This window comes from Chroicocephalus ridibundus, chromosome 3 (genome assembly GCF_963924245.1).
Source record: "Chroicocephalus ridibundus chromosome 3, bChrRid1.1, whole genome shotgun sequence".
Classification (NCBI taxonomy): Eukaryota; Metazoa; Chordata; class Aves; order Charadriiformes; family Laridae; genus Chroicocephalus; species Chroicocephalus ridibundus.
The window spans coordinates 11,539,910-11,564,118 of record NC_086286.1 but is presented as its reverse complement, the minus strand read 5'-3'; the positions used below and the strand labels follow the sequence as shown (position 1 = coordinate 11,564,118).

The window sequence follows — 24,209 nt, the reverse complement described above, 5'->3', positions numbered from 1 at the left end:
GGGTCTCCTCCCAGCATGTTCCCCCAGTCTCGCTGCCCTCCTGTCACCTCCCTTTCCCACAGCAGGCTGTGGGGCACTGGGGACCCCTTCTGCCCAGATGGTCCGCATGAGCTCTTTCCCTGGGGAACGTGGGGTGTGCAGCAGAGGAGGGGGGGAATGGCAGAGCTGACAGTGCCCTTCCTTGCTCTGCTCTCCTGCAGTTGCGCAGCCGTTTTTCTGCAAGCCCTTTGGAGGGCTGTACTCCCTGCCTTACCTGGGGGAGCAGCCGACCAAGGCTGCAGAGGCCCTGAGCCGTGCCGAGTGGTGGGAGCTGCTCTTCTTTGTGAAGAAGCTGGAAGCGCAGGAGCAGAAAGAGATCACCTGCCTCATCCAGCAGGACCGGGGAGAGCAGGTATGGGCCAGAGCCTGCAGCGGGGAAACGAGAGGAGGGAGAACGTTAGGGAAGGGACCGGGCCTGGAGGAGGAGACGGCAAGTGTGAGCTGTGCAGGGGCAGAAATGGGTCTGAGCTGTGTGTGCAAGTGTGAGCTGTGCAGCCTGAGTGGGGCAGAAATGGGTCTGAAATGTGAGGGTGATGGGGGAGGGCAAAAGCGCGGGGAGCTGGGCACAGCAAAGGAGAGGTGGGAGGAAATGCAGCCTCCCATGACCCTGTAAGAGTGACTGTGTCCAGCAAGGTTTGGGTAGGCGAGCAAGCCCATGAGGTGATTTTGCCGGTCGCAGTTGGGTGGTGAATGCAGCTGGGAGGTCTGGGCTGGTGGTAGTTGGGTTGGGGACGGCCAGGGGAGGGTGGCACTGGTGAATGGCCCTGGGTGCCTCCGGCAGTGCAGGCTTTCTGTCTGTTCTGGCACTGGCTGTCACAAGGGGCTTGGGGTCTGTGGCACATCCGTGAGGGTTAACATGACCCCATCTGTCCAGCTGTCCGATGAAGAAGCCTTGATCCAGCTGTCGGTACCTGTGGAGCTGGCCCAGAAGGTGCTGGAGGTCTTGGAGAAGCGGTGCCAGGGCAGTGCTCAGCGTGACCTGCGCGGCTCCCACATCTACGCCAAATACTTCCTCAGTAAGGGGGCCGAGCAGGATGGCAGGGGGAGCACCGCAGTGTCCTCGGAGGGTGCTGTCTGCAAGAGCACTGTCTCTGAAGCCACAACAGCCAAGGCAGCAAAGGAAGACCTTTCTGCAGCCACAGTGCCTCTCCAAGCCCCCGCTGCCGCATCCAAGTCAGACTCCCAGCTGTTCAGCGAGCTCCTTGAGAGGGAAGGGCTGTTCTTCCCAGAGGTGACTGAGGAGCAGATCAAAGGTAAAGGCCTGCTGCGCGCTGGGGCACACGCACGGCGCTGGAGGCAGCTCTGTTGCCTCGAGGGAGGAAGGCTCTGGGCAGGGCATGGGAGGCCAGGTGCCCAGAGGTTGCCTGGGGAGGGGTCCTGTGGGTGCTGGGTTTGTGGGTGCATGGCACCCGGGAGTTGCTGGGGACGTTAGTGCTGCCCTGACGCCTGCGTCCCTGCCTTCCCCCCACCAGTGTTGGGCAGCTCCGAGGGGACGAGCGAGAGGGGCTCGCTGGCCAGGATTGCAGCCATGGTGGACGTGATCCGGAGCAGCAGCACAGAGGTTGGGCTGCGTTTAGCCGGGCTCAAGCACATCATGAAGATCCTGGAGGAGGAGCCCGAGCAGCAAGTCGGCAAAGCCCAGGGCAGGCTGGGGACCAGGAGTGTTGGGTGAGCCATGGGGTGCTGCGCACCCCTCCTGCTGGCCGGGGAGGGCTGTGTCAGCAGGGTGGGGGACAGTACTGGAGGTGGGAGTGTGGGAGGTGGCGCTGGAGGTGTGAAGGCCGGGATATCCCTGTGTGCTCAGCAAGAAGGGAGGTGTATCTTGTGTCCGTTTGTCCCAGGCAGGCTCGTTCCTGGGGCTGAGCCAGCTGTGGTAGGGCCATGTGGGCAGGGAGAGGGTGGCTGGCAGGGCCCGGGGTGCCGGCATGCCAGCGGCAGCGGCAGTGGCAGGAGGCTCCTCCTGAGGCGTCCTTTCCCATGCAGGGAGAAGCTGGTGAATGTGGCAGTGGAGCTGCTGAGCACCGAGGTGGCAGAGAAGGCCCTGGTGGTGGTGACGCTGCGGCTGCTGGCCGTGTTCATGGCGAAGTACGACTGTCGCGTGCCGTTTGCCACGGAGGGGGGTGTGCGGGCTGTGCTGGCCTGCATGCAGCAGCACGCCTCCTCCGCCCTGGTGCAGCAGGCTGGCCTGGCAGTGAGTGTGGCAGAGGGGATGCCGTGGGCGGGCGGGCAGGGTGCAGGCTCACCCAGGTGTGGCGGAGGCGCCCGCTGCCCTCCTGACTGCTGTTGACCTTGCAGGCCCTGAAGGTGCTGGTGGGAGCTGTGTCCAGCGAGCCAGGAGGTGCCGGTGGGAAGCCCTTGCCCCTGAACCACGCCGACGCGCAGATGATGCGGGAGATCTTTGCCAGCATCGGCTCTGCCTCCAGCGAGGGCTCGGCAAGCCTGCTGAGTGCCATCCCTGCTGCCATGAGCACCATGCAGAGGGTCCCAGGGTAGGGGCAGAGTGAGGGCAGCGTCTGGGGGCGGGGGGACCCTCTGCGTGGCGGGGGGTGGGCAAGGCAGGCAGGCAGGCTTGTAGGTGCAGGGGAGGCTCCGTGCTTGGGGAAGGAAAGCGTCTCCACATCGCTGTGTCCCTGCAGGGGCTCCTCAGGCGTGCAGAACGGCTTGCTGGTGGTGAACATGCTGATGGACAGCCACCGGGGCCTGGCGGAGCAGCTGGTGAGCTGCGATCTCCCCACGGTGCTGCAGAGCTGCTGGTGGGACGGGCAGAGCACCGTCTGCCCTCACGCGATGCTGGCCCTCAGCGCCATCAACCGCCTCACGGAGCACCGGCTACCCCTGGGCCCGGAGATGGCAGGTAGCGTGCCACCCGCACCCGCTGCCGTGCCACGGCGAGTGCCTGGGCTGGGCCCATATGTCTTTGTCATGGCAGGCAGAGAGGCCCCGCTGGACCTGAGGGACATGCGGAGGCTTCTGGGCGGCCTGGGGGAGGGCACCTTGTCCAAGGATGTGGTGGTGGCCCTGGAGCGGCAGCTCTGCAGTGAAGGCCCCGTCCCCTCTGGCGAGGTGGCCCAGCTGCTGCAGGACCCCCGGTGCTTCAGGCTGCTGCTGCGCAGCTTTGAGCTGCTGGGGGCGGAGAAGGCCGTGAGCCTGAGCATCCTCAGGTGGGTCCAGGGGGATTGGGTGGGGGTCTGGGGCCTCTGCAGCAGGTGTGTGAGTGCTGGTGGTGATGGTGGGGGGATGTGTCGCACGTTTGTGGGTCCTGGTGGGGCTGTTCTTCACCAGAGGCAGGGAGAGGTGCACCCCAGCACGTATCAGCAGGTGCTGGTCGGTGTGTCCTGGGGTGCAGGGCCAGGGGGGACAGAGCATCACGTGCCTGGGTGGTGGTGGGGTTTAGAGGTGCCTGTGGAGCCTTGGCTCCCAGTCCCTGCGGGGTGCTGGCCATCCCAGTGGGGCAGGGAAGCAGGGCTGCCTCCGGCAGCGCTGTCTGTGTGCCCTGGTCTGAGTGGGCTCCCTCTGTCACGCAGGATCCTGAACAAGTTCCTGGACGGTTACCAGGAGGATGTGCTGCCCTGGCACGAGTGTGTGGAGCCCTGTTTGTCCTCCCTGAGTGCCCACAGCAGCGAGCGGGAGGTGAGGGGGAGCCGAGGTGCTGGGAGAGGTGGGCAGCGGCTGTCCCCTCTGTGGCCGTGGCCGCATCCCGGTGGCTGGCGTGCCCGGCCGGGCCCTCGTGGGCGCTGCTGCGGTGTCGGGGTGGAGGGGATGGAGCGCTGCAGCATCCCACTGCTGGGGCCTGGGTTCCTGGCGCTGGCCCGGCCACTCAGGGCTGCTTGCTCAGCAGGTGGTGCAGGAGGTCGTTGGCTTCCTGCACCGCCTGGCCACTGCCAGCAAGGACTGCGCGGTGGTGATGTGCCGCCTGGGCACCCGCGAGGCTCTGGCCAAAGCCCTGGACAAGCACAGCACGGCCCCGTCGCTGGCGCCAGCCCTGCTCGACCTGGTGATTGACTGTGAGAAGTACGCCACTCTCTACAAGAAGCTGACGACCAGCATCTTGGCTGGCTGCATCCAGGTGGGCCTGGGGAGGTCCGGCTGCTCTGCGGCCCTGGGTCCTGGGGCTGTGCAGCTGTCCCCGTCACCGAGGGACAGCCTTCTGCTCTCTGCCTGCCGCAGCCCTGTGGTGGGCGAGGGGAGGAGGATCCAGGGCCCCCAGTAAGAGCCTCGCCCCATCCCATAGCTGGTCCTGGGGCAGATTGAGGAGCACCGCCGGAGCCACCGGCCCATCAGCATCCCCTTCTTTGATGTCTTTCTGCACAACCTGTGCCGAGGTGAGTGTGGGGAGCAGGAGCTGGACGCCAGTGCTTGGCGTGTGCCGTCCTGGCAGCTGGCGGCTCCACGTGCTCTCCCCACAGGCTCCAGCGTGGAGGTGAAGGAGGACAAGTGCTGGGAGAAGGTGCAGGTCTCCTCCAACCCCCACCGTGCCAGCAAGCTCACGGACAGGAACCCCAAGACCTACTGGGAGTCGAACGGCAGCACCGGCTCCCACTTCATCACTGTCCACATGCAGTGTGGTGTGGTGATCAGGTGGGGCTGGGCCAGGAGGGCCGGGGGCCTTGGGGCCAGGAGGGCTGGGGGCTGCGCAGGGAGGAGAGGGCTGTGGGGATCTGTGCGGGCTCTGTCCCGGTGGTCGCCGTCCTGGGGGTTGCTGGGCGTGGGCAGCAGCGCATGGGGCTGGCAGGGGCCAGGGCAGGGAGGTGGGGACTGCTGGGCAGCGGCGTGTTTGCTGCGCTGCAGGGAGATGAGCATGCTGGTGGCCAGCGAGGACTCCAGCTACATGCCGGCCCGTGTCGTGGTGCTGGGGGGAGACAGCCCTGCCGCCATCAGAACTGAGCTCAACGCGGTGAGTCTCGTAGGGGCTGCTCAGGCCATGGGGCCCCGCGGGAGCGGTGGGCTGGTCCGTGCCGTGTCCCGTGAAGGTCTCACCTTGGTGTGGGGCCCTGGGAGGTGCCCCCCGGGGAGGTGGGGATGGCAGGAGCTGTGCTGTGGGAGCCTCCTCCTGGCTGTAGGCAGCGGGTGCTGGAGACGTGGGCACGGGCAGCCCTGCAGCCCGGTCTGCGGCAGGCTGGTGTGCTGGGGCTGTGAGCCAGGAGTGGGGCCCTGGCGGGGGGTGCCCTGTGACTTCGTGGGGGCTGCTGGGGGGGACAGAGGCCGTGGCTCTAGCGGGGGTGGTCAGGGGAGCATGCAGGGTGTCTGGCGCTCGCTGCCTGGCATGCTGAGGGCTCGCTGTCTGCTTGCAGGTGACCGTCCTGCCCTCGGACAGCAGAGTGATCCTGCTGGAGAACATGACCCGCTTCTGGCCCGTCATCCAGATCCGGGTGAAGCGGTGCCAGCAGGTAGGGGAGCAGGGGCTGGGCCAGGGCTGGCAGTGTGGGGCGCCAGGGCTGTGCCTGAGGAGCTGAGTGTCGCGCTCTCCCATAGGGCGGCATTGACACACGTGTGCGTGGCATCGAGGTGCTGGGTCCCAAGCCCACTTTCTGGCCCATCTTCAAGGAGCAACTGTGCCGGCGGACGTTCCTCTCCTGCACTGCTCGGGCTCATGCCTGGTGCCAGGAGATCTGCCGGGACCGGGGGCAGCTGCTGCAGCTCTTTGGCAGGTGAGTTGTCTCCTGGCCGCGCCACCGCGTCCCTGGTGTGCCAGGGCCTGGGTGAAGGGTGATGGGGGGACTGCAGGGCCAGGAGAGGAGCAGCCGGGTGTCCTGCCTGGACAAGGAGGGGCCCTCGCTCCTCCCTGGCCACCAGCGGTCCCGGAGGGCCAGGGCCACCTTGGGGTCCCCCAGGTTTAAGCTGGGCACGTGGGCGCACAGGTAACCCACTAGAGAGGCGCCCTGCAGGGGACTGTACGTCCTGACCCGGCAGAGGTTGGTCAGGCACAGGTGGGATCTCGCGGCCGCAGGTGCCGCACGGCCCCCCAGTTTCTCGGGGGCAGGGGAGGGCCCCAAGGCCCAATGCGGGCAGGGCCCATGGCAGTGAGGGGCCCCGGCTGCTGGGGGCGAGTGGGGCTGCGGAGCCCCAAGGGGCTGGCAAGGGGCAGGGCAGGGAGCGACCGCTGCGCTCTGCTTTCCTGGGGGAGCCCCCAGGCCGTTGTGTGCCCGGCAGCACCGCGTGCTGCCCGCTCGCTGTTGCAGGCTGAACCGGGCGCTGCGGCACGAGCAGGGCTTCGCCGACCGCTTCCTCCCTGACGACGAGGCGGCCCGGGCCTTGGGCAGGACGTGCTGGGAGGCCTTGGTGAACCCCTTGGTGCAGAGCATCACCAGCCCAGGTACCCTGCGCTCTCCTGGGCCCATCCACACTGTGCCCCAGGCTGAGGCACCCCGCTCTGACTCTGTCTGGCCCCGCAGACCCCCACGGCATCAGCCCTCTGGCCTGGCTGCTGAGCGAGTACCTGGAGAGTGTGGAGATGCTTCATCACCCCATGAGCCGGGGTGCTGCCTTTGGTTCCCGTGTCCGGTGCCTGACCCAGCTCCTGGTGCATGTGGACCCCGGCAGCCCAGAGCCAGAGGAGGCAAGAGCAGCTGGTGAGCTGCCCTCCCGTGGGGCTGGGGCGGTGGTGCAGAGTGCCAGGCTGCGCCATGGGGATCTGCTGGGTGGGCTCTGTGGCACAGGAGGCTCCCGAGTTGGGGAAGGCTCATGGTGGTGCCCCCGCAGTCGCTGTTCCTCCCCGGCATCTCCTCTGCCCTGTGCCCCCTGGGGAGAGGGGGAGGCTGCTGGTGGTCAGTGTGCGGAGCCTGCCCACGGAGCCACACTGAGCCTGGGATTGTCCCTTGGCAGGCGGGAAGGAGGGGAAGAACAAGGAGGTGCCGGCCAGAGCTGCGAAGGCGGCGGTGGAGAAGTCAAGTGGCCTGTGGGGCATCTCGCAGTGCTGGCGTGGCGTGGTGCAACAGCAGGTAGAGCTTGGAGGGCTGGCCACGGGGGACGGAGAGGGCGTGTGGGACCCTGCACCGGGTGGGTGTTGGGAGGTGTCTTGGGAGCGTGGGGAGGGCATGGGGCCAAACCTGCAGGACTCACCCCTCTCATGCTACATCCTGCAGGTGCAGCGGTTCCTGGAGGCAGCAGGGCAGGCGCCGGACCTTGTGGAGCGATACTGCGGGCTGTACCAGCGCCTGCGCGGTGCCACGGAGGAGCTCTTTGGGCAGCAGGCCGCCTTTGTGCTGGCCCTGGGCCAGGGCTTTGCGGGAGCGTTGCTGCAGCTCCCCTTCCTTACCGCCCTGCACGTGAGTCGAGAGTGTGGCACCCGCACGGGGGTCTCGGCTGGGGAGGCTGCCCTGGCCCGCGGCCTCGGGGCGAGCTCCGGGTGGGTGGTGTCCTGTTCCCCCGAGGAGCCACTGAGCCCTGGCCCTGTGGTGGCCCTGCACGGTGCCCAACTGCAGGTGCGCGTTGCGTGTCGCAGGGTGTCCCCAGCCACAGCACACTCCGGCCTTGGGCTGATGCCTGGGCACCCTCGGCCCCGGCCCAAGAGCCCCAGGGTTTCCCAGCTGCTCCCGCCAGGGACACTGCGGCCACCCGGTGAGGCCCCTCCGCAGCCAGCTCTGTCCCTCCGCAGGTGAGCGAGCAGTTCGCCCGCTACCTGGACGGGCAGATCCAGGAGCTCCATGGGGCTGTGGGCAGCGCAGGGCCGCTGCACCGGCTGCAGCAGATCCTGGAGCCCTTCGTCGTCTTCAGTGGCCTGGAGCTCGCCCACACCTTCGAGCACTTCTACCGGTGAGGGGTGCCGTGTCTGCGCGGCGCCAGAGGGCCTGGTGCGGTGGGATGCGGCGTGGTGGGGAGGCGCAGGCGGCGCTGAGGCCATGGCTGGGCCTGGCTGGTGTGGCAGCAGTGCTCGTGCTTTGGTTTTCTGGCTCCGGTGTGGAGGGAAAGGCTGTGAGGGCCCATGGGCGCTGCCGGTCTGCGGAGGCACGTTCCCTGCTGGTGACAGGGCGGGGAGACGGGTGCTGCCGGGCCGTGTGCCTTGGGGTGAGGCCAGGGCTGGGGCTGTCTCTGCCTCCTGGCCGGTGGCTGATGGCCACGGGGCTCGGGCTGGCCCCTGACCTGATGCTGGCGACTGTGGCAGGCACTACCTGGGGGACCGGCTCCTGGCGCAAGGACCGTCTTGGCTGGAAGGAGCCATCGTGGAGCAGATCGGGCTGTGCTTCCCCAGCCGCTTCCCCCAGGAGATGCTGAGCAACTTGGCTGAGTCGGAGGAGCTCCAGCAGCAGTTTTACCTCTTCCAGCTGCAGGAGCAGGACAAGCGTCTGCTGGAGCTGGACACGGGCCTGGACGAGGTGAGCGTGCCGGTGGGGTGGGGAGGCTGGGGGCCGCCCGCGTTCCTGGCAGGGATGCTGGGGCCTGTCCTGAGCCGCCCTCGTGTCCACGTGCCCAGGCCCTGGGGACGGCCTCGGTGGCGGACGTGCCGGAGGTGAAGGTGCTGGCCCTGTCCCCGCGCTGCTGGCCGGTTTCCCCGTTGTGCTACATGGACGAACCCGGGAGGTTTTTCTCAGCGGCCCTGAGCGCCCCCCTGGATGAGTTTGCCGAGTTCTGCAGGCGGAGTGAGTGTCGGGGCGGTGGGTGTGCGTGGGGGTCTCGCTGGGGCCAGGCCCCCGGCAGCAGCTCAGCCGGAGGCGGCGGGAGGGCTGGGCTGGGCTGGGCTGTGCTGGGGGGGCCCGTCAGGGCTGGCCCCCGGCCCTTGCGCTGAGGCTGCCTCTGTCAGGCCAGGGCCAGCTGGGCTGGGAGTGCACGAAGCCCCGGCGGTTGCAGTGGACGTGGCTGGGCCATGCCGAGCTGCAGTTTGGAGACTGCGTCCTCCAGGTGTCCACGCTGCAGATGTACATCCTGCTGTGCTTCAACAGCGCCGAGGTAGGAGCTGGGGCCGTGGTGGGGTGGGTGAGGGAGGCGGTGGATGCTGGCGCGTGGCAGGGCCGTGTCCTCCCTGCCGGTGGGGTCTCCAGCGGTGTTTGGGGCACAGCCCCCGCCGTGTTTGGCTGGGCCTGCGGCTGGTGGGTCTTGGCTGGCCATTCCCCTCCCACGCCCTCCTGCAGGAGGTGGCTGTGGAGGCCCTGGTGCAGGCTACGGGGCTCCCTGCTGACCTGGTGCACCACGCACTGACACCGCTGACCCACGGCGAGGGCATCCTGGTGTGGAGATACCCACCGGGAGGTGAGCGTGGGGCCGGGGCACCCCGGGGAGGCGCTGGTCTGAGCCCCCAGCGGGTGCTGGGGTTGGGGTGCATGAGCTTGTTGGGGAAGGGCGAGGGCTGGGGCGAGTCTGTGTCTGTGGGGACTCGGGGCGCAGGTCTGGGTGTCAGGTTGGGGCCTGAGGCCGTGTGTGGGGCTGGGGGTGGTGTGTGGGGCTGGGGCTTGGGGCCGGACGCGGGTGGCTGAGTCTCAGGTCTGTGCGTGGGGGTTGGAGACTGTGGCCAGGGGTTGTGCGTGTGGCTGTTGCCTGGGGCCGTGTGTTGGGGCTGGGGCTGATGCCTGTGAAGGCAGCAGCGGGAGGCCCAGGGTTGGGTCCAGCAGCCACACGTGTGTCCTGGGGCTCCTTCAGGGCCCAGCTCAGGGCTTGGCTGACCCTGGGCCGGGTGCTAGCTCCAGGTGTGCTGCAGCTGAACCAGACAGCCCTGGCCTGTGCCTCTGGCCGCCACCTGAGGCTGCTGCCCCGGCAGAGGTACCTGCAGGCAGAGAGGGCTGAGGTGAGCGCCCTGGAAAGGAAGAGGAATGTCCTCTGCTGCCTCATCACCCACATCCTCAAGGTGGAGAAGCAGCTTCACATTGACAACCTGGTGTTTAGGGTATGGAGGGCTCATGGGGCGGAGAGGGGCCGCCTGGGTGCTGCACCGCACTGCAGTGTGGGGCTCCCTTGCTGTTGTAGGTGATTGATGCCTGCCAGAAGGGCGAGTTGGGGCCAGGGCTGCAGTTCCTGAGCTTCTGCTGCCACAGCGTGGATGTGCTGTCCTGTATTCTGCACCTGCTGAACCAGGGCTATCTCCGGCGCCAGGAGGAGAGGCCTCATGTCTTGGAATACATCTCTGCTGAACCCACAACACCTCTTGGGGGCCAGGCACAGATGGTTTTCCAGAGCAGGCCACCAGAGGCATCTCCAGATGAGGACAGCACAGACCGCCTATATTGGTAGGGATGCATGTCACCAGGTGTGGAGGGGTGTGCATTTCTATCCTGTATGGACATGACACGTTTCTCCATGTCAGGTTGAATCCTGACATAGGCAGGTCGGAGGAATTTCTCATGGCGATGCTGCAAGTGCCAATGGGGCACACGCTTAGTCCAGAGGAGGCGAAGCTGCTTATGAACCAGACAGTACAGCAGGTCCAGGATACTCTGAGCATCCCGAATGATGTTGCTCGGCACCTCCTCATGCACTGCAGGTGGAATGTGGATTTTCTGATTCAGTGCTATGTGGAGAACCGTGAGACGCTGCTCATCTCCTCGGGGCTGCAAGTGCAGGATGCCCAGCCCGCCCCAAGCCCAGGAACCCACTGCCCAGTCTGTGTGAACCAGCTGTGTCCCACTGAGGAGGCACCAACCCTCTGCTGCATGCACTACTGCTGCAAGGTGAAGGTCCTGGGGTGTTTGGCTCCTGTAACTTAGTAGGGAATTGCTGCTGCCTATTTAGAGCAGATTTTCTTTGACTGAAACTGTTACCAGGTGATTTTCACAGAGCTCATACATTCTCTTCTCTCAGTTTCCTTGTTTGTTATGATCCTTCAGCTCCTGATTAGACTGTTCACACTTAGGTGTTTTTGAGTACTTTTCCACGGTTTGTGGTTTCGTGTGCCCTATGCTGTGTGGGGTGGGCTTCCAGAGTCATATGACTTGGGTGGTGCTGTTCCTGTTTAGCTCTGATCTCTCCTGTTCTGCCTTCACAGCCCTGTTGGAGTGAATATCTCACGACTCGCATTGAACAGAACATGATTGTCAACTGCACCTGTCCCATATCTGAGTGCCGTGCACAGCCAACTACAGCCTTCATTTGTTCCATCATTTCCTCCGAGGAGATTATAGCCAAGGTGAAGTAGGAGGGGTGGTTACTGGGTGTCCAAGCTCTGTTTCATTTTGATCAGCACTAGCAGATGCCTGTAGACCCGCACAGACTTAATTAGACCCTGCTTCCTGAGCTCTGCTCACCTTATCCCTCAGTCAGCAGAGGGCAGCAGGAGCTGCTTGTTCTGAGGCAGAAGCTACTTTTTCTCCCTATTCTTTCAGGTTTTAGTTATTACTTAGAGCTGAATGCCCTCCCCACCTAATATCAGAGCTGTAGCTGTTGCACGACAGACTTTTTTTGTTAATTGCTGGCCAGAAAAAGTGTCTTATCTGTCTTCCACTGCTCTGTTGTTTGACAGGTCTCCATCAGCCATTACTTCTCAAGAAATATACTCCTCCTCTTCCAGCTCATTGCTGTCATTATGATCCTGTGTGAACAGTCATAATGAGAAATGAACAGTAGTCATAAAGACTGCTCTATATCATAATTTTTCTTTAAGCCTGCAAACTGGCAACTGAAATGGTCACGACTACAGAAAACTATTTCCTTTGATGTATCTTGTTTTCTATAAGAAATGCTTGGAGAATTAATGCATGTATCTGGGCAGTTAGTTCTTACTGGCTTTGCAAATCCTGCAGTCACAACTGTCTGAGAGCAGGATTTACTATCCTGTTGCTATGGCTATTTTATAAAAAAAAAAATATTATTCCAGGTCAACATAAATTGCAGCCAATTTTAACAAGTTGCTCTAATGCTCTTACCGAAATGTTATCTGTTTCCCTTTTTGCTCAGTAAGTGGTATGGCTGGAGCATTAATGCCTTGTGCAGTGTCACACATACACTCATAGAATAATTTAGGGCGCAATAATCTGTGGAGATCTCTGGTCCAACCCTGGGCTCTAAATAGCCAGATTATTGCGTGAAGATCTCATGCTGAAGTTAAACATACTGCTCCAGGTTCAGTCTTCTCTACATCTCACATTGAGGTAGCTCTAGGCAGTGGTAAGATCCCCCTCTGCTGCCTTCTCCCCGTGCTGAGCAAACCCAGCTCTCCCAACCTCCCCTTGTACATTTTGCGCTCCAGCCCTTGACTGTCTTGGTGGCCTATGGACATCATTTTCCCTAGTCTGTTAGTGTCTTTCTTGTACATGGGAGTCCAAACTGTTCCCGGTATCTAATTGTGTCACCAGTGCCAAATAGCTGTGAGAAATCCCTTGCCTTGCCTGCTGGCTGCAGTCTTGCTAATACAAAAATACTTGACTTGAAACTTTTCATGCTTGTATGTCTACAAAACGTAAACCCTGATATGTTTCTGAAAGAGGTTTTCTCTCAACCTTGTTTCCCTCAAGTTTCTTGAGAGTTTCTTCTTCAGAGGTGGTCTTCCATTCTGCCCCCAGCGATTCTTTGCTGGGAATCCTGCCATAGGCTCCATACCTGGATTAACTCCAGTGTGTGCAAAGGTTCCTCTAAGATCTGCTGGTCAGCATCATGCAATACTTGTCAACTTCTTTATTGTACCTGGCTAGTTTTCTTCCTAGACCTTCGTTGGGCACTTGTTCCCTCTCCTTTTAGGCTTCCTGAGAGCAGCACTTTCTCTTATGGTTCCAGTAGGAGTCCTAGGTCTGTTTCAGCAGTTGCATCTGTCTCCTCCTCACCAGGAGAACAGGATAGAGCAAAACTCCAGACATTGGATGTTGTGAAATCCAGCCTGTGTGAAGGCTGTGATTTGAGGTGCTGCCTGTGGACTCAAGTACCCATTTATCTGTCTGGGTACTGGTGTCTGGAAAGAAATTATCACATCGCCTATCAACAGGGTGACAACAGACACAGATGTTGACTCTCTGAGAAGAATGAAGTGGCTTTGTTGAGACTTTGCCTCCACCAGGCATTTTGCCATGACACAGGCTGCCGTCCTTGCAGCCAGACAGCGCACACTCTCTGGTTTAGGTTGCCTGAGAGAATGAACAAGAGAGAAATGAATGAGAGCCCTGTCTGAGCTCTTCAGCGCTCAGGGCTTGCACCTTTTCTCTCTAGTGTTTATTGTGATCTGTATTGTCCTTTCTATGCCTGGTGGCTTTAGAGCAGCTTTCCAGATATGCAAAAATCTCTGTCAGGAGGACTGTGAAGACTACAGGATTTATTCTGACCTTCCTCTAGCTTTGTGTATGTTTGCACAATCCTTACGCTTAGAGTAACTGAGCATAGAAAACTAAGCTACTACGTGCAGTATAGTTGCATCTCTGGGTGTCCCTACCTGAACAGTCCCTTATTGATTACCAGTTTGCCTTATCCTCTACAGAAATGTCTAGAGGCTGTGGGCAGAGCAAGTCTCCTTCCCTTTTGCACATCGTGTAACTAAGCAGAAGTCTGCCGAGGAACTTAAAATAAGAAAAAGTTAAAAAGACCACCTGATAGCTTCCTGTGGTGAGATGATTGGTTGGTGGATGAGGGGAGATGTTGTTTATCTCAGATTTAGTAAGGCTTTCTACACTCTACACGTCATCCACAACATTTTCGTAGAAAAGAACTGATGAAGTACAAGCTGGATGAGTGGACAGTGACATGGCCTGCTGAGCTCAAAGGGTTATGATCAGTGGCAGAAAAGTCATCTCGAGGCCAGTCATTAGTGCAGAGGTTGATACTAAGGTTAACATTATTTTGCATCTTCATTGATGACCTGGATGATGGGACCAGGTGCACCCTCCGCACATTTATAGCCCTTGTGGCTAAGAAGGTCCCCTAGCATCTTAGGTTGAATTAGGAAAAGCACTGACAGCAGGCTGAGGAAGGTGATCCTTCCCCTCTACCCAGTGCTGGGGAGACCACATCTTGGAGTACTGTGTCCATTTCTGGGCTCACCAGCACGAGAAAGACGTGGACATCCTGGGGACAATCCAGCAAAATGCCACAAAGATGATTTAGGTTTTGGAACACCTCTAGGAGAAGCTGAGAGCGCTGGATTTGTTTTGTCTGGAGAAGAGAAGGCTCGGGGGTGGATCTTATCAACGTGTGTAAACACACAAATGGGACAAATGCCTAATGGGACATTAGAACAGGTTGGGCAGAGCGCCTTGTAGTCTCTATCCTTGGGTATGCCCAAAACCCAACTGGACATGATCTTGAGCAACCCTGCTTTGAGCTGGAGAGGTTTGACTAGTTTTTGTCTCCAGAAGTGCCTTCCAACCTCAGCTATTCGGCAATTATATGAAACAGCCTCCAGATCCGACACAAGAGGTGGGGAATTTGCACAAAGGGAATGAAAGAGTAAACTAACTTAGTGCTGTTTTGTTGTGAGCAGTTGTTCGGTCAGATGTAGAGCCCAGAGGCACCAGACCCCAGTTTGTAAGGCCTAACCATGCAGCTTCTCTGCCTTAAATCTCCTTCCTGGCTTCTTATTACAGTATGAAAAAGCCCTCCTCAGAGGCTACGTTGAGTGTTGCTCCAACCTGACATGGTGCACCAACCCTCAGGGCTGTGATCAGATCCTCCTTAAAGATGGACTTGGCTATGGAGCAGCCTGTTCCAAGTGCTCCTGGATATCCTGCTTCAACTGCAACTTCCCAGAGGTGAGGCTGAGCTGAATCACGGGCAGTAGTGTCTTGGGTTTGGCTCGCACCATTCTGCTTTTGTGACTGGCTCTCTTTTTCAGGCCCATTATCCTGCCAGCTGCAGCCACATGTCTCAGTGGGTGGATGACGACGGGTACTATGAGGGAATGACAAGCGAAGCCCAAAGCAAACATCTGGCTAAGCTCATTTCGAAGCACTGCCCAAGCTGTCAGGCTCAGATAGAGAAAAACGAGGGGTGCCTGCAGTGAGTATCCATTTTTGTTTGCTGCTGGGGACAGGAGCGGGCAAAGACCTACAGTTAGGTCTATTGTGCTGCTTTTTTTTTTTTTTCGTTTGTTTGCTGTAGAGTTAAGAGTTACAGCAGACATGTTTTATAGTTTTAGAGGAATGAGTGATTGCTTGTAATTCCTAGGAATAAACAAAATTTCCACAGCATTCAGAGTTAAATCCATTGATAGCTCTGTAGTAGAAGCGAACCTCATTTTGTAATACCTTTTTATAGTGCACACTTGTCTGCTCTCAGAAGCCACTGCAGACATACAGACACCCCCCCTACAGGTTAGGGGAGTGGATATCTCAGCACCAGTTTTTTTTCTTTCATGCTCACTTGTTCCTGTAACTTTAAGCAATTTTCTTTTGACTGCCTCTTTTGAATTGGCTTGGATTTCTGGCAGCTTTTTACGTGACAGGGGGGATACCTCCAGCTTTGCAGCCAGGGCTTAGGGGTCGCCATTTGTTTCTTTCTTGCACTGGCACAGTCCTTAGTGCCCAGCTGTGACTTGTCCCCCCCTCCATGTTGTGTGTGGCCCTAGGGCTGTGCAGCGCCTTTCTGCACTGTGGGGCGCTGCGTTACTGAGGGAAGAGGTGAGGCGTCCATACGGATCTTGCTTCTGACTGTGGAATGCTTGGTTTATCCTTCAAGTACTTGGTTAGTTGGTACTGTGAGATCATACTGCCAGTTTATCGAGCTCATTTTTGGAGACACAATGACTGGTTTTAAGCATCATCTGCTTCCAGCAAAGGCTTTAAAAAATACGTGCAGGGAAACACATAGTACTGAGTGAATGGGAGTGACTGGGTTGCACGCTCCAGCCGTGTGGTGCAGGGGAGCACAGGGAGGAATTGTCTGCACATGGCTGAGTGATTCCCATTGTTCTTCTCCTGCCATGCAGTATGACGTGTGCAAAGTGTAATCATGGCTTCTGTTGGCGTTGCCTCAAGCCCTGGAGGCCGACTCATAAGGATTATTACAACTGCTCTGCTATGGTGAGTGGTTTGCTATATCCCAGTGGTTCATGCTTGTGTTCAGATGCACCAGGCCTCTCAGGGAGAGGGTGAGGATCTCCGCTTGTGCCCTTTACTCTGAACTTTGTGCACTTGCCAGTAATACTGATAGTGTTGTCAAAGTCTGTATGTGTGGTAGCCATTTCCAGGCAACCCTGGTACCTGAGGGAAATTGCTACAGATTACTTCTACCTTTCCTTTCAGGTGAGCAAAGCAGCTTGGCAGGAGAAGCGTTTTCAGGATTACAATGAGAGATGCACCTTTCATCATCGTGCAAGGGTAAGGCCCTCCTCCTTTCTTTGCAGATGCTGACTCTGTTGCCTTAGCCCTGGTGAGCAGGACAGTTTCTGCTGTGTCTCAGTGTACTTCACCTGAAGCTGAGAAGCAGGTTTTGGATCCAGGTGGGGACGCCTGGTCATTTCACCCTTGGTTTGATGTAACGGATGGTTCTTGGCCTGCTTTCTTCTACCAAGTCTGTTGTGCAAACTCAGCACCTAACTTGTGGTGTTCACATGCTCAAACTGGCGCAGTACTTGGAAGCAATTGCAATGGAAGGACTGAAGGCTGAACTCTGTCTAGAGCTGAGATACTGTAAAAGGTTGGAGTGATGGCACTGTAGAGATGCCATGGTTGGATGCAGTAAATGCTGTCCTGCTGCCTGCATCTTCTGGAAAGGCACTTCAGGATGCTTAGCAGTTATCTGCGTGGAAGATGCTATTTTTTCAGTCTTGTTGAGCTTGACACTGACTTCTTTTTCCTCCTGTGGTTATTGCAGGAATTTGCCACGAGTCTGAGAAACAGGGTTTCTTCCGTCAGTGAGATGCCAAAAATTAGGACTTTGACCTTTGTTCTCGATGCCTGCAAAACCCTAGAACAGGCGCGGAAGGTAAGGCTGGATAACAGACTTGCTGAGGTTTAGGCCTAATTTTATTGGTGTGTTTTGTGCCTTTCTTAAAGTGAGGAGGTGCCAACCTTGCTCTACTCCAAACAAGGAGAGACAGAAAAAGGTTGAGGGAAGGAATAGCATCAGGACAGGGGAGGAGTTCGTGTCTGCCTTTCCCTGATCTCATTCTGAGAGTTGGGCTCTGTCTGCAGTGTTTCTCACAGTCAGGTCATAGGATTTGGAGCTTAGCTTCGGTTGGTGCCATGGAATCAGCACAAGGATCTGTATTTAGGGTTTTCGTATGCTGGGTTTGTCCCATTCCAATTTGAAACGCCCCAGTGGTGGTACTTACCTTTTGAAAGCTCTCCTGATGCTGTGTTACAGTTAGGAAGTCCCTTTTGATGTTCATGTTATGATTTTCCTTTCTTAACTTCATTTCATGAGCCGTAGGTGTTTTGGGAGCGTTGAGTTCTCTGCTGCATGCCCTGATAGCCCCATTATGAAGGATTTGCAGTGCTGCCACTGGATGTGTGCAGTAAGCCTGTGACACCATGGTCCTGCAATGTCTTCTGTCCCCTGAAACACAGGAAGGGGGTGGAATTGCCTTTGCAGTATTGCCTTTGCAATATATGCCTTGTTTGTGCAGGCAGACTTGATTTTGAGAGAGGCTTGTGGAACAAGGGTGTCTGATCCTGTTTTTTCAGTGTGGTAGCCCCTGTGTTTGCCAGGATACATAACACTGTGCTGGTCAGTCACGCTTGTTATGCATTTACGGTCTGTGTTCTTGTGATGGATTGCAGGTGGAAACTATTGGTTATTTCAGGCTTCAGTACAAAATAATTACACATTCATTTCTAATCCTTGAGTAGCTGTAGGTAGCCTGGCACTGCTGTCACTTGGCATAATGGTTCACTGGGCTATAGCCACAGACCTGAAGGGCCGCCGGGCTTCTTCCAGCCACCAATACGTAATGAAGTCTGTAAGGGTTTGATGCTACTCACTTCTTGCCCACTCTGAAGCTGAAGGAGGGCGCTTACAGCGTGATCTGTACTGCTCCAGGTGCTGGCCTACTCCTGTGTGTACAGCTACTATAACCAGGACACTGAGAGCATGGATGTTGTGGAACAGCAGACTGAGAGCCTAGAGCTGCACACTAATGCTCTGCAGATCCTCCTGGGTAAGTCCTGCAGCCGCTAGTAGAGACTAGCGTTCCCAGCTGTCTGGTTCAAAGGATGGCAACTCTGTAGTGGGGCAGCAGCATACACGCCAGCGTCCAGCTGGTCTCTCTCACTTCTCCCAGCCCATTTTTGCCTTCTCAATGTCATTTGTGGGAAGTCCACTGAAGCAGTTCGGCTGCCGGTGGAGATTCACGGAGTAAGGAACAGCATGTTCCCTTCTGAAAGAGGAATGTTATGTGCACAGGAGAACTATGTAGCTGTCTACTGGCTTCATAATGAGAGCCAAGGGACTCGGTTTCTGGTTAAGAGAGCGGGAAGCAGCATGACTCTGTTGGTCTTGAATTGCAGAGGAAACCCTGCTGCAGTACCAGGACCTGGCCTCTTCTCTTCAGCTCCTGAAAGCAGAGCATTTCAGTGCCGGTTCGGAGTTGGTACACCAGATCAAGAAGCGTCTCTTTGCAATTCTCTGGCACTCCACACAGGTGAAGTCCTCATGCCTGTTAGCGGCTTGTCTTGCTCTGCTCTAGTTTAACCTTGGGCAAACCTAGAAAGGGGCTTGATCAGTTGAGGGAACGGACTCTCAGTGCTGTGTGTATGTAGGGAAAGGGTTTGCAGCACAAAATACACCCCAAATCGCATATTGTCTCTCTCTGATGGCTGTTCTTCCATGCTAACAGGATTTCCATGTTGGGCTCCAGACTTTGGCAGATTCTGGTCAGAGAAAGGTGAAACTCTCAAATGTGCCTACTTCAGGCCCTGCCTGTGTCGGGTGAGTTTTCTTAGTGGGGTAACAAGGAAAGGTGGGTGAGCGCAGACAAAAAAGTAGGTGACCAGAGTTTTCTCCTGTGCTTGCTGACGTACAAAAGAGTTAATAACAGATACTGATTACTTGCATCCCGTGTTGTGGTTTGACATAACAATACAAGTGACATAGCGGTGTAGGGAGAGCAGCAAAACCTCCGCTTGGTATGCAGCTATGGTCAAGAAAGCTCCTTCACTGGCAGACCCAGTTATGGAAGTTCCTCTCCCTGGACTTCCTTGGGTTTCTGTGGAGAGTCACGCTCTTTCTTCGGAGGTGTATCGGAGATCTAGGAGGTGTCTAGATGAGAGAAGCAAGAAAATGAACATCCATGGGGGAGGCGGAAGGGTCTGGCATTTATTTTGATAGGGAGGACGAGGGTGGTGTAGGGCTGGGTTGTGGTTGCTGCTCACAGCCGGGGCTCTGCTCTGATACTCTCCTCCTCCTTGATAGGCCAAAACGTACCATCTTGTGTGACTCCCCCAACACAGATGAAGGTGCCAAAGGGGTTGAAGATGAGGAGTATGAACCGCAGTGGCAGGAAGATTATGATGACGATGATGACCTTGATGAAGACAACTTTCTGTTTGATGATGAGTCAGATAACCTTGATTGTGACTCCTACTTTGATGATGATGATGCCTATGACTAGAAGTGGGCTGTCACGCAGCCTGGAGCTCTTCCTCTGCTCTGTCTCAATAGTTTGTATTAGTGTCTTTCCTCAAAGACAGTGAGGAGTTAGCTTTCAGGCAGAATGAAGAGACATTTCCTCTGGGGGCTACTTGCTCAGTGACTCCCCTCAAATATGCAGAAACATTGCTTTGGACAGGTGGGCCGTGTTACTGTGGCCACCTCTCTCAGAAAGACGTCTCCTCCCCTTTCTCGCTTGTCTCCATTTCCGCCCATAGGTATCTAATTGAGTTAGAAAGTCACGGTCCAGCTGCAAAGTGAGGACTGCTTGCCGCTTGTTACAGGATGGTTCAGTGGCCTTGGGCATGCTGTCCCCAAGGACTGGGCACAGGTGAGTGTGGCATGTGTCCTAGCGTGGCACTGTCTCATCCAGCCGGTGTCTAGGCATAGAAGCGTTGTGTTTACCCTCAAGTCAAAGCCTCCCTTCTGGAGCTGGTGGGGTTCCCACCGGAGTCACAGGTGGATGTGGTTCAGTGCATTCCTCTAGTTGAGGGGGACAGCTTTTTTGCAGTTTGTTGGAGTTGTCTTCCCTGCTATAAAGCAGGATGGGCTGCTGTGAGTGGCACAAGTTTGCGGGACTGTTTTAAGTGTATAAATGTATGCACACGTTCACATATATGATTATATATATATATATATATGCAGAAGTTGTTCAGATAATACTTTATCTTTGCAAAAAAAAGAAAACCCTGAGGAGCAAGGGTTGAAAAAAGTTCTGTTTTAAAAAAAGAAAGAGTTTTCTTCTAGCACGTGCCTCCTTGTTGTCTGTGGGGAACACGGGTATGAAGGGAGAGCGGGATGTTCTTGAGGGGGGAGGATGTGCTCATCCCAGGAGTTATTTGTGATATTGGTACAGTCTGCACTGTAGGGTGGCTTTTCCTTCCTGTTCAGGGACTAGTACGAGTTCGGGGGAGGGATGGGAAAGAGGACAGGGGACCAGATTGCAGAGTGACAGGGCTGGTGTTTCTGAGAGCAGGTGCAAGACAAAGCTGGCATGTTGATGAAGGTGGTGACATCTGCTGCTCAGCAGAAGGCAGATGTGGGACTGCTGTTGGGGCTTGAGGGGTAATTTGGAGGTTTGTGGGATTGTTTCGGAGGCAGGGGCGTCCTTCTCAGGCCTTGGGTATCATCTGGGAGGGATGTGGAAGATCCTGGGCAGGGGACAACTGCCAGGGGCAAACCAGGGAGTGGGGACTGATTTTTCCACTCTCCCCCTGACCCCCCCCTTGCTGCTAGTCCTGCGCAGTCCAGGAGGCTGAACCCCAGAGTATGCCACGGTGGAAGCCCCACCCCTGGTCCCCCTGTATGGCAAACGGGTTCCCTGCCCCACAATTACAGAGTGACACCTCTCTGGGCCCTCTCCTCAGGACCACCATGGGGAGAGATGGGGTGGGGGTGCCCAGACAGCCTCATCTTCCCTCGTGTGACCAGTCCTTGCAGGAACAGCCCGGATTCCCCAGGTTATTGGGGGACGGAGCAGAAACATCCTAGATGCCCGAGTTGCTCACGTGGAGACTCATGCCTGGCATGCCTCACCCACTCTCTCCTGGATCTCTGCTTAAAACCCAAAAAAGTTCAGAAGGTTCGTGAGGTCCTGCTTTGGACAATATTTGTACTGAAAAGCGAGATCAAGCCTCGATCTTCTGCTCCACGGGAGGTGTTTTTTTTTTTCTTTGTCCTCCCTGAGCTCACCTTGGGACACTGTGTTGGGGTTTGACAGGCGTACTGTCCCAGTCAAACTCCCCACCTGGAGAAAGTCATGCTAGGAACTTGGTAGCGCAAGCGAGAGCCCTTTGGGACTCACCCCCGACACACCTCACTGGGTAAGTGGAAAAAAAAACGATCGATAGTATCTCACTGGCAACTGGACCAGGGCCTGAGCCGCACAACTGCGGGGCCTCCCATTTCTTCTACAGCCCTGGTGTCTCTTCACAGCACCAGACGAGAGCTGTGCTCAACAGGGTCTTCTTTCCCTGCTGATTCCACCAAGCCTGTTCGCTTGGCTGTGGTTTCTCTGGATAGTAAGTAGGGACAGTGGGAATCTCATTCATCCGTTCATGCACATCACTCACTGGATGATGAAGCATTTGGCTATTCGTTGATCACACCTAAATTACACATTCTTTGCTGGGCTAAATAGGGTGGCCTGTCCACCTAGGTAAAGCTGGTTGATTTTCTTGGCAGATAGCTAAGGTTATGCAGCATGATTACCAAGTTCTCTTTTATTCCCTACCTACCGTCCCTTCTACCGCCATTACTTCTGCTGAGCATCCATTTCCCTAGCTCATGGCAAGCCGTAAATGTAATTTATTTACAGAGAGATGAGTTTGCACATAACTTGCAAAGAGAGGTACGATAGCTACAGATGTGCTACCTGCCCACCTTCCCTCCTTCTTTTACATTCCTTCCTTCCTTCCCTCCCTCCTCCCTTCCCACCTCCTTCTTTCCTTCCCCCTCCTCCCTTCCTTATTTTCCCTCTGTCCTCACTGCAATTCTTTCCTTCCATCTTCATTTCTTTCCTATCCTTCCTTTATTCCTTCCTTCCTTTCTTTCTACTTTCCTTCCTCCTTTATATATTGTCCCCATCCTCACTTTACGTACTTAACTTACGTACGTCAATTCCCTTTTTCGTGCCCTCCAGCCATCTTGACTTTCTGCTTTCCTCTAGTCCTCCTTGTCCACTTCCGTGCCTTCCTGTCTTCTTTTCTTAATTACTATCTTCTTTCTTCCCTCACTACTTTCCTCAATACCACCTTCCTTCCTTCCTCGATCCTTCTGGCCTTCCTCTCTACCTGCCTGAACTGCTCGCCTTCCTTCATTCTTGCCCGCCTGCTTTTCTTCCTTCATTGCTTCTCTTCTGCTGGCCTTCTTTCTTTCACCTTTCTCCCTTTCACTCCATTCATCTTCCCTTTGTCTTCCCCTCGCCTGCCTTCTTTCCTTCCCCCTTTCTCCCTTCCTTCTGCCCTCAGTTTACTTCCTTCCTTCTTTCCTTTCTTCCCCATTATTTCCCCCACTTTTCCCTCCCTTGTCTTTCACCCTTCCCCTTTCTTTACTCGGCCGTGGGGGCGCTCATGGCCGCGTCCTGGCAGCTGGGGAGACTGACATGCAGGGGTCTGCTGCCCGTCTCCCCGGGGCACATATATGTGCACATGTATTTCCCGCTAACAGGCCTTCGTCCTGATCAGCCAGTGAGACAAACAGGATGAGGCCACTGGAGCTTGTTTTTTGTGGGAGCGGAGTGTTTCTGCCTGTGTTGGCCTCCACGGCTGGCCACGTATTATCTCTACTTGCGTGCCGGCACGGAAGACGTGCTTGGCCTCACTACTGGTTCAGCCTGGGCAGGGCATGGAGCTGCAGCAGCCTTACCTGTGTTGGCCATCAGATTTGGCTACAGCAGGTAGAAGGAAGAGCAGGCTACTTGTGAGGTTTACAAAGCCATTGCCCGCACACGTAGGAACTGGGGTGGGGAAAGTCAAAGCTCGCTTTTCACGGGTAAGATTTGCCCTCAAGCCTCTCAGGTCTATGCCAAGGATGGACCTCCCAACAGCCACTTCCACCCCACCGCCATCCACCAGACCTCACAGTGCTGGTCGCCTTCCAGCACCAACTGCTACAACACACCAAAGTGTGTTCTACGAACTTCTGTTCCTGTTTTTTTTGTTTTGTTTTTCGTAAACAAAAATACACTCTTTAAGCCATTATGATTTTTTGGAAGAAATCACACTAAGTAATCTGAATGCCACTTTAAAGAGGGTTTCACATTTAAGCAAGGTGGGAGGTCATTTTGTCAGCCAGACATCCATTAGCAAACGCTTGAAGGGAACCAACGTTTGTAACATTGAATGGATATTTTTAATTACAAACCCATTTACTCTAAGCAGAAGATTATTCGCTGTATACTACCACTGAGCTATTCACACAGATAAAACCCAAGTGCCACTAAGGGGCATTTCAGATGGAAGGCAAATGCGGGTAATCCTTCCAGAAATACAGGCAGCTCAAAGACATTGTCCTCCTGTCCCATAGAGAGCATCCCAAAAGAAGACTGAGCTCCCCACCGGGTCTTGCAGGACTGCAATCCCTCCCCAGGAAGACAAAGAGAACCATGATGCTGTTGGAAAATCCCAGTCTTCAGCACTTGACTGGTTTCATAGCAAAAAATCTGGACGAGAACAGGAGCCTGAGGGGACCTGGGGGGGGTTTGACTTGTGGGGCGGGGGTACATGGGACCTTCCCTGGGGGGGCAGCACCCATGGTGAGCCTACCCTGGGAGTGCAGACGTGGAGGTTCTGGTAGAAATCAGGAAAAATCTAAGAGCCCTAGGCATGGTCAGGGAGGGTTTGGCCGTCTTTAAAGCAGGTGAGAGGAACCTATTAGGGTTGGTAGCACAGGGAGAGGGACTGGGTGGCTTTTTCTCCCTCTTCTGTTGGTCTTGGAACGTTGCACGGGAGCCAGACAAACCCTGCTATTTCATCTGCTGGACAGTGTTGCCCTCCTCTGATCCACGCACAGATCACAAGTTTTGGACGTGGAGAATCCGTGGGTTGATGGCCGCTATGGCATCTCAGTGCGCACGCTGAGGCTGCGCGACTCTCGGCTGGGTTAAACAAAGCCTTCCGGACTTCTGTTAAATGCCAGGGAGCCCAGTGCTGTCCTGGCAGTGCAGCAATGAGAAGTTACAAGCTGCTGGAAGCTTGCCCTGGGCTCCAGAAGAGCTCACTCGCATCTGTCAATGAGGCGTG

General features: G+C 56.6%; 1 protein-coding gene across 2 annotated transcripts in view; it reads left to right on the top strand.

The window, feature by feature from the left end:
• LOC134512545 (cullin-9-like) overlaps positions 1 to 20,168 on the top strand; it is a 34,689-nt gene extending 14,521 nt beyond the window's left edge. Inside the window, exons 7-42 of one of the 2 annotated variants that reach the window (XM_063327973.1) lie at positions 201 to 391; positions 914 to 1,292; positions 1,512 to 1,707; positions 2,023 to 2,230; positions 2,335 to 2,528; positions 2,676 to 2,893; positions 2,969 to 3,200; positions 3,564 to 3,669; positions 3,875 to 4,105; positions 4,271 to 4,361; positions 4,446 to 4,617; positions 4,828 to 4,933; positions 5,331 to 5,426; positions 5,512 to 5,687; positions 6,219 to 6,352; positions 6,432 to 6,608; positions 6,862 to 6,977; positions 7,122 to 7,304; positions 7,634 to 7,791; positions 8,141 to 8,351; positions 8,450 to 8,615; positions 8,777 to 8,922; positions 9,105 to 9,222; positions 9,651 to 9,853; positions 9,934 to 10,193; positions 10,271 to 10,634; positions 10,949 to 11,089; positions 14,466 to 14,630; positions 14,714 to 14,877; positions 15,806 to 15,899; positions 16,122 to 16,196; positions 16,693 to 16,803; positions 17,860 to 17,977; positions 18,327 to 18,460; positions 18,656 to 18,747; positions 19,231 to 20,168. In XM_063327973.1, the coding sequence (XP_063184043.1) occupies positions 201 to 391; positions 914 to 1,292; positions 1,512 to 1,707; positions 2,023 to 2,230; positions 2,335 to 2,528; positions 2,676 to 2,893; positions 2,969 to 3,200; positions 3,564 to 3,669; positions 3,875 to 4,105; positions 4,271 to 4,361; positions 4,446 to 4,617; positions 4,828 to 4,933; positions 5,331 to 5,426; positions 5,512 to 5,687; positions 6,219 to 6,352; positions 6,432 to 6,608; positions 6,862 to 6,977; positions 7,122 to 7,304; positions 7,634 to 7,791; positions 8,141 to 8,351; positions 8,450 to 8,615; positions 8,777 to 8,922; positions 9,105 to 9,222; positions 9,651 to 9,853; positions 9,934 to 10,193; positions 10,271 to 10,634; positions 10,949 to 11,089; positions 14,466 to 14,630; positions 14,714 to 14,877; positions 15,806 to 15,899; positions 16,122 to 16,196; positions 16,693 to 16,803; positions 17,860 to 17,977; positions 18,327 to 18,460; positions 18,656 to 18,747; positions 19,231 to 19,429 (6,125 nt within the window). In that variant the 3' untranslated portion in view covers positions 19,430 to 20,168. The remainder of the gene's footprint in view (positions 1 to 200; positions 392 to 913; positions 1,293 to 1,511; positions 1,708 to 2,022; positions 2,231 to 2,334; positions 2,529 to 2,675; positions 2,894 to 2,968; positions 3,201 to 3,563; positions 3,670 to 3,874; positions 4,106 to 4,270; positions 4,362 to 4,445; positions 4,618 to 4,827; positions 4,934 to 5,330; positions 5,427 to 5,511; positions 5,688 to 6,218; positions 6,353 to 6,431; positions 6,609 to 6,861; positions 6,978 to 7,121; positions 7,305 to 7,633; positions 7,792 to 8,140; positions 8,352 to 8,449; positions 8,616 to 8,776; positions 8,923 to 9,104; positions 9,223 to 9,650; positions 9,854 to 9,933; positions 10,194 to 10,270; positions 10,635 to 10,948; positions 11,090 to 14,465; positions 14,631 to 14,713; positions 14,878 to 15,805; positions 15,900 to 16,121; positions 16,197 to 16,692; positions 16,804 to 17,859; positions 17,978 to 18,326; positions 18,461 to 18,655; positions 18,748 to 19,230) is intronic. The other variant, XM_063327974.1, reaches the window with a different exon arrangement.
• The last annotated feature ends 4,041 nt before the right edge of the window (positions 20,169 to 24,209 follow it).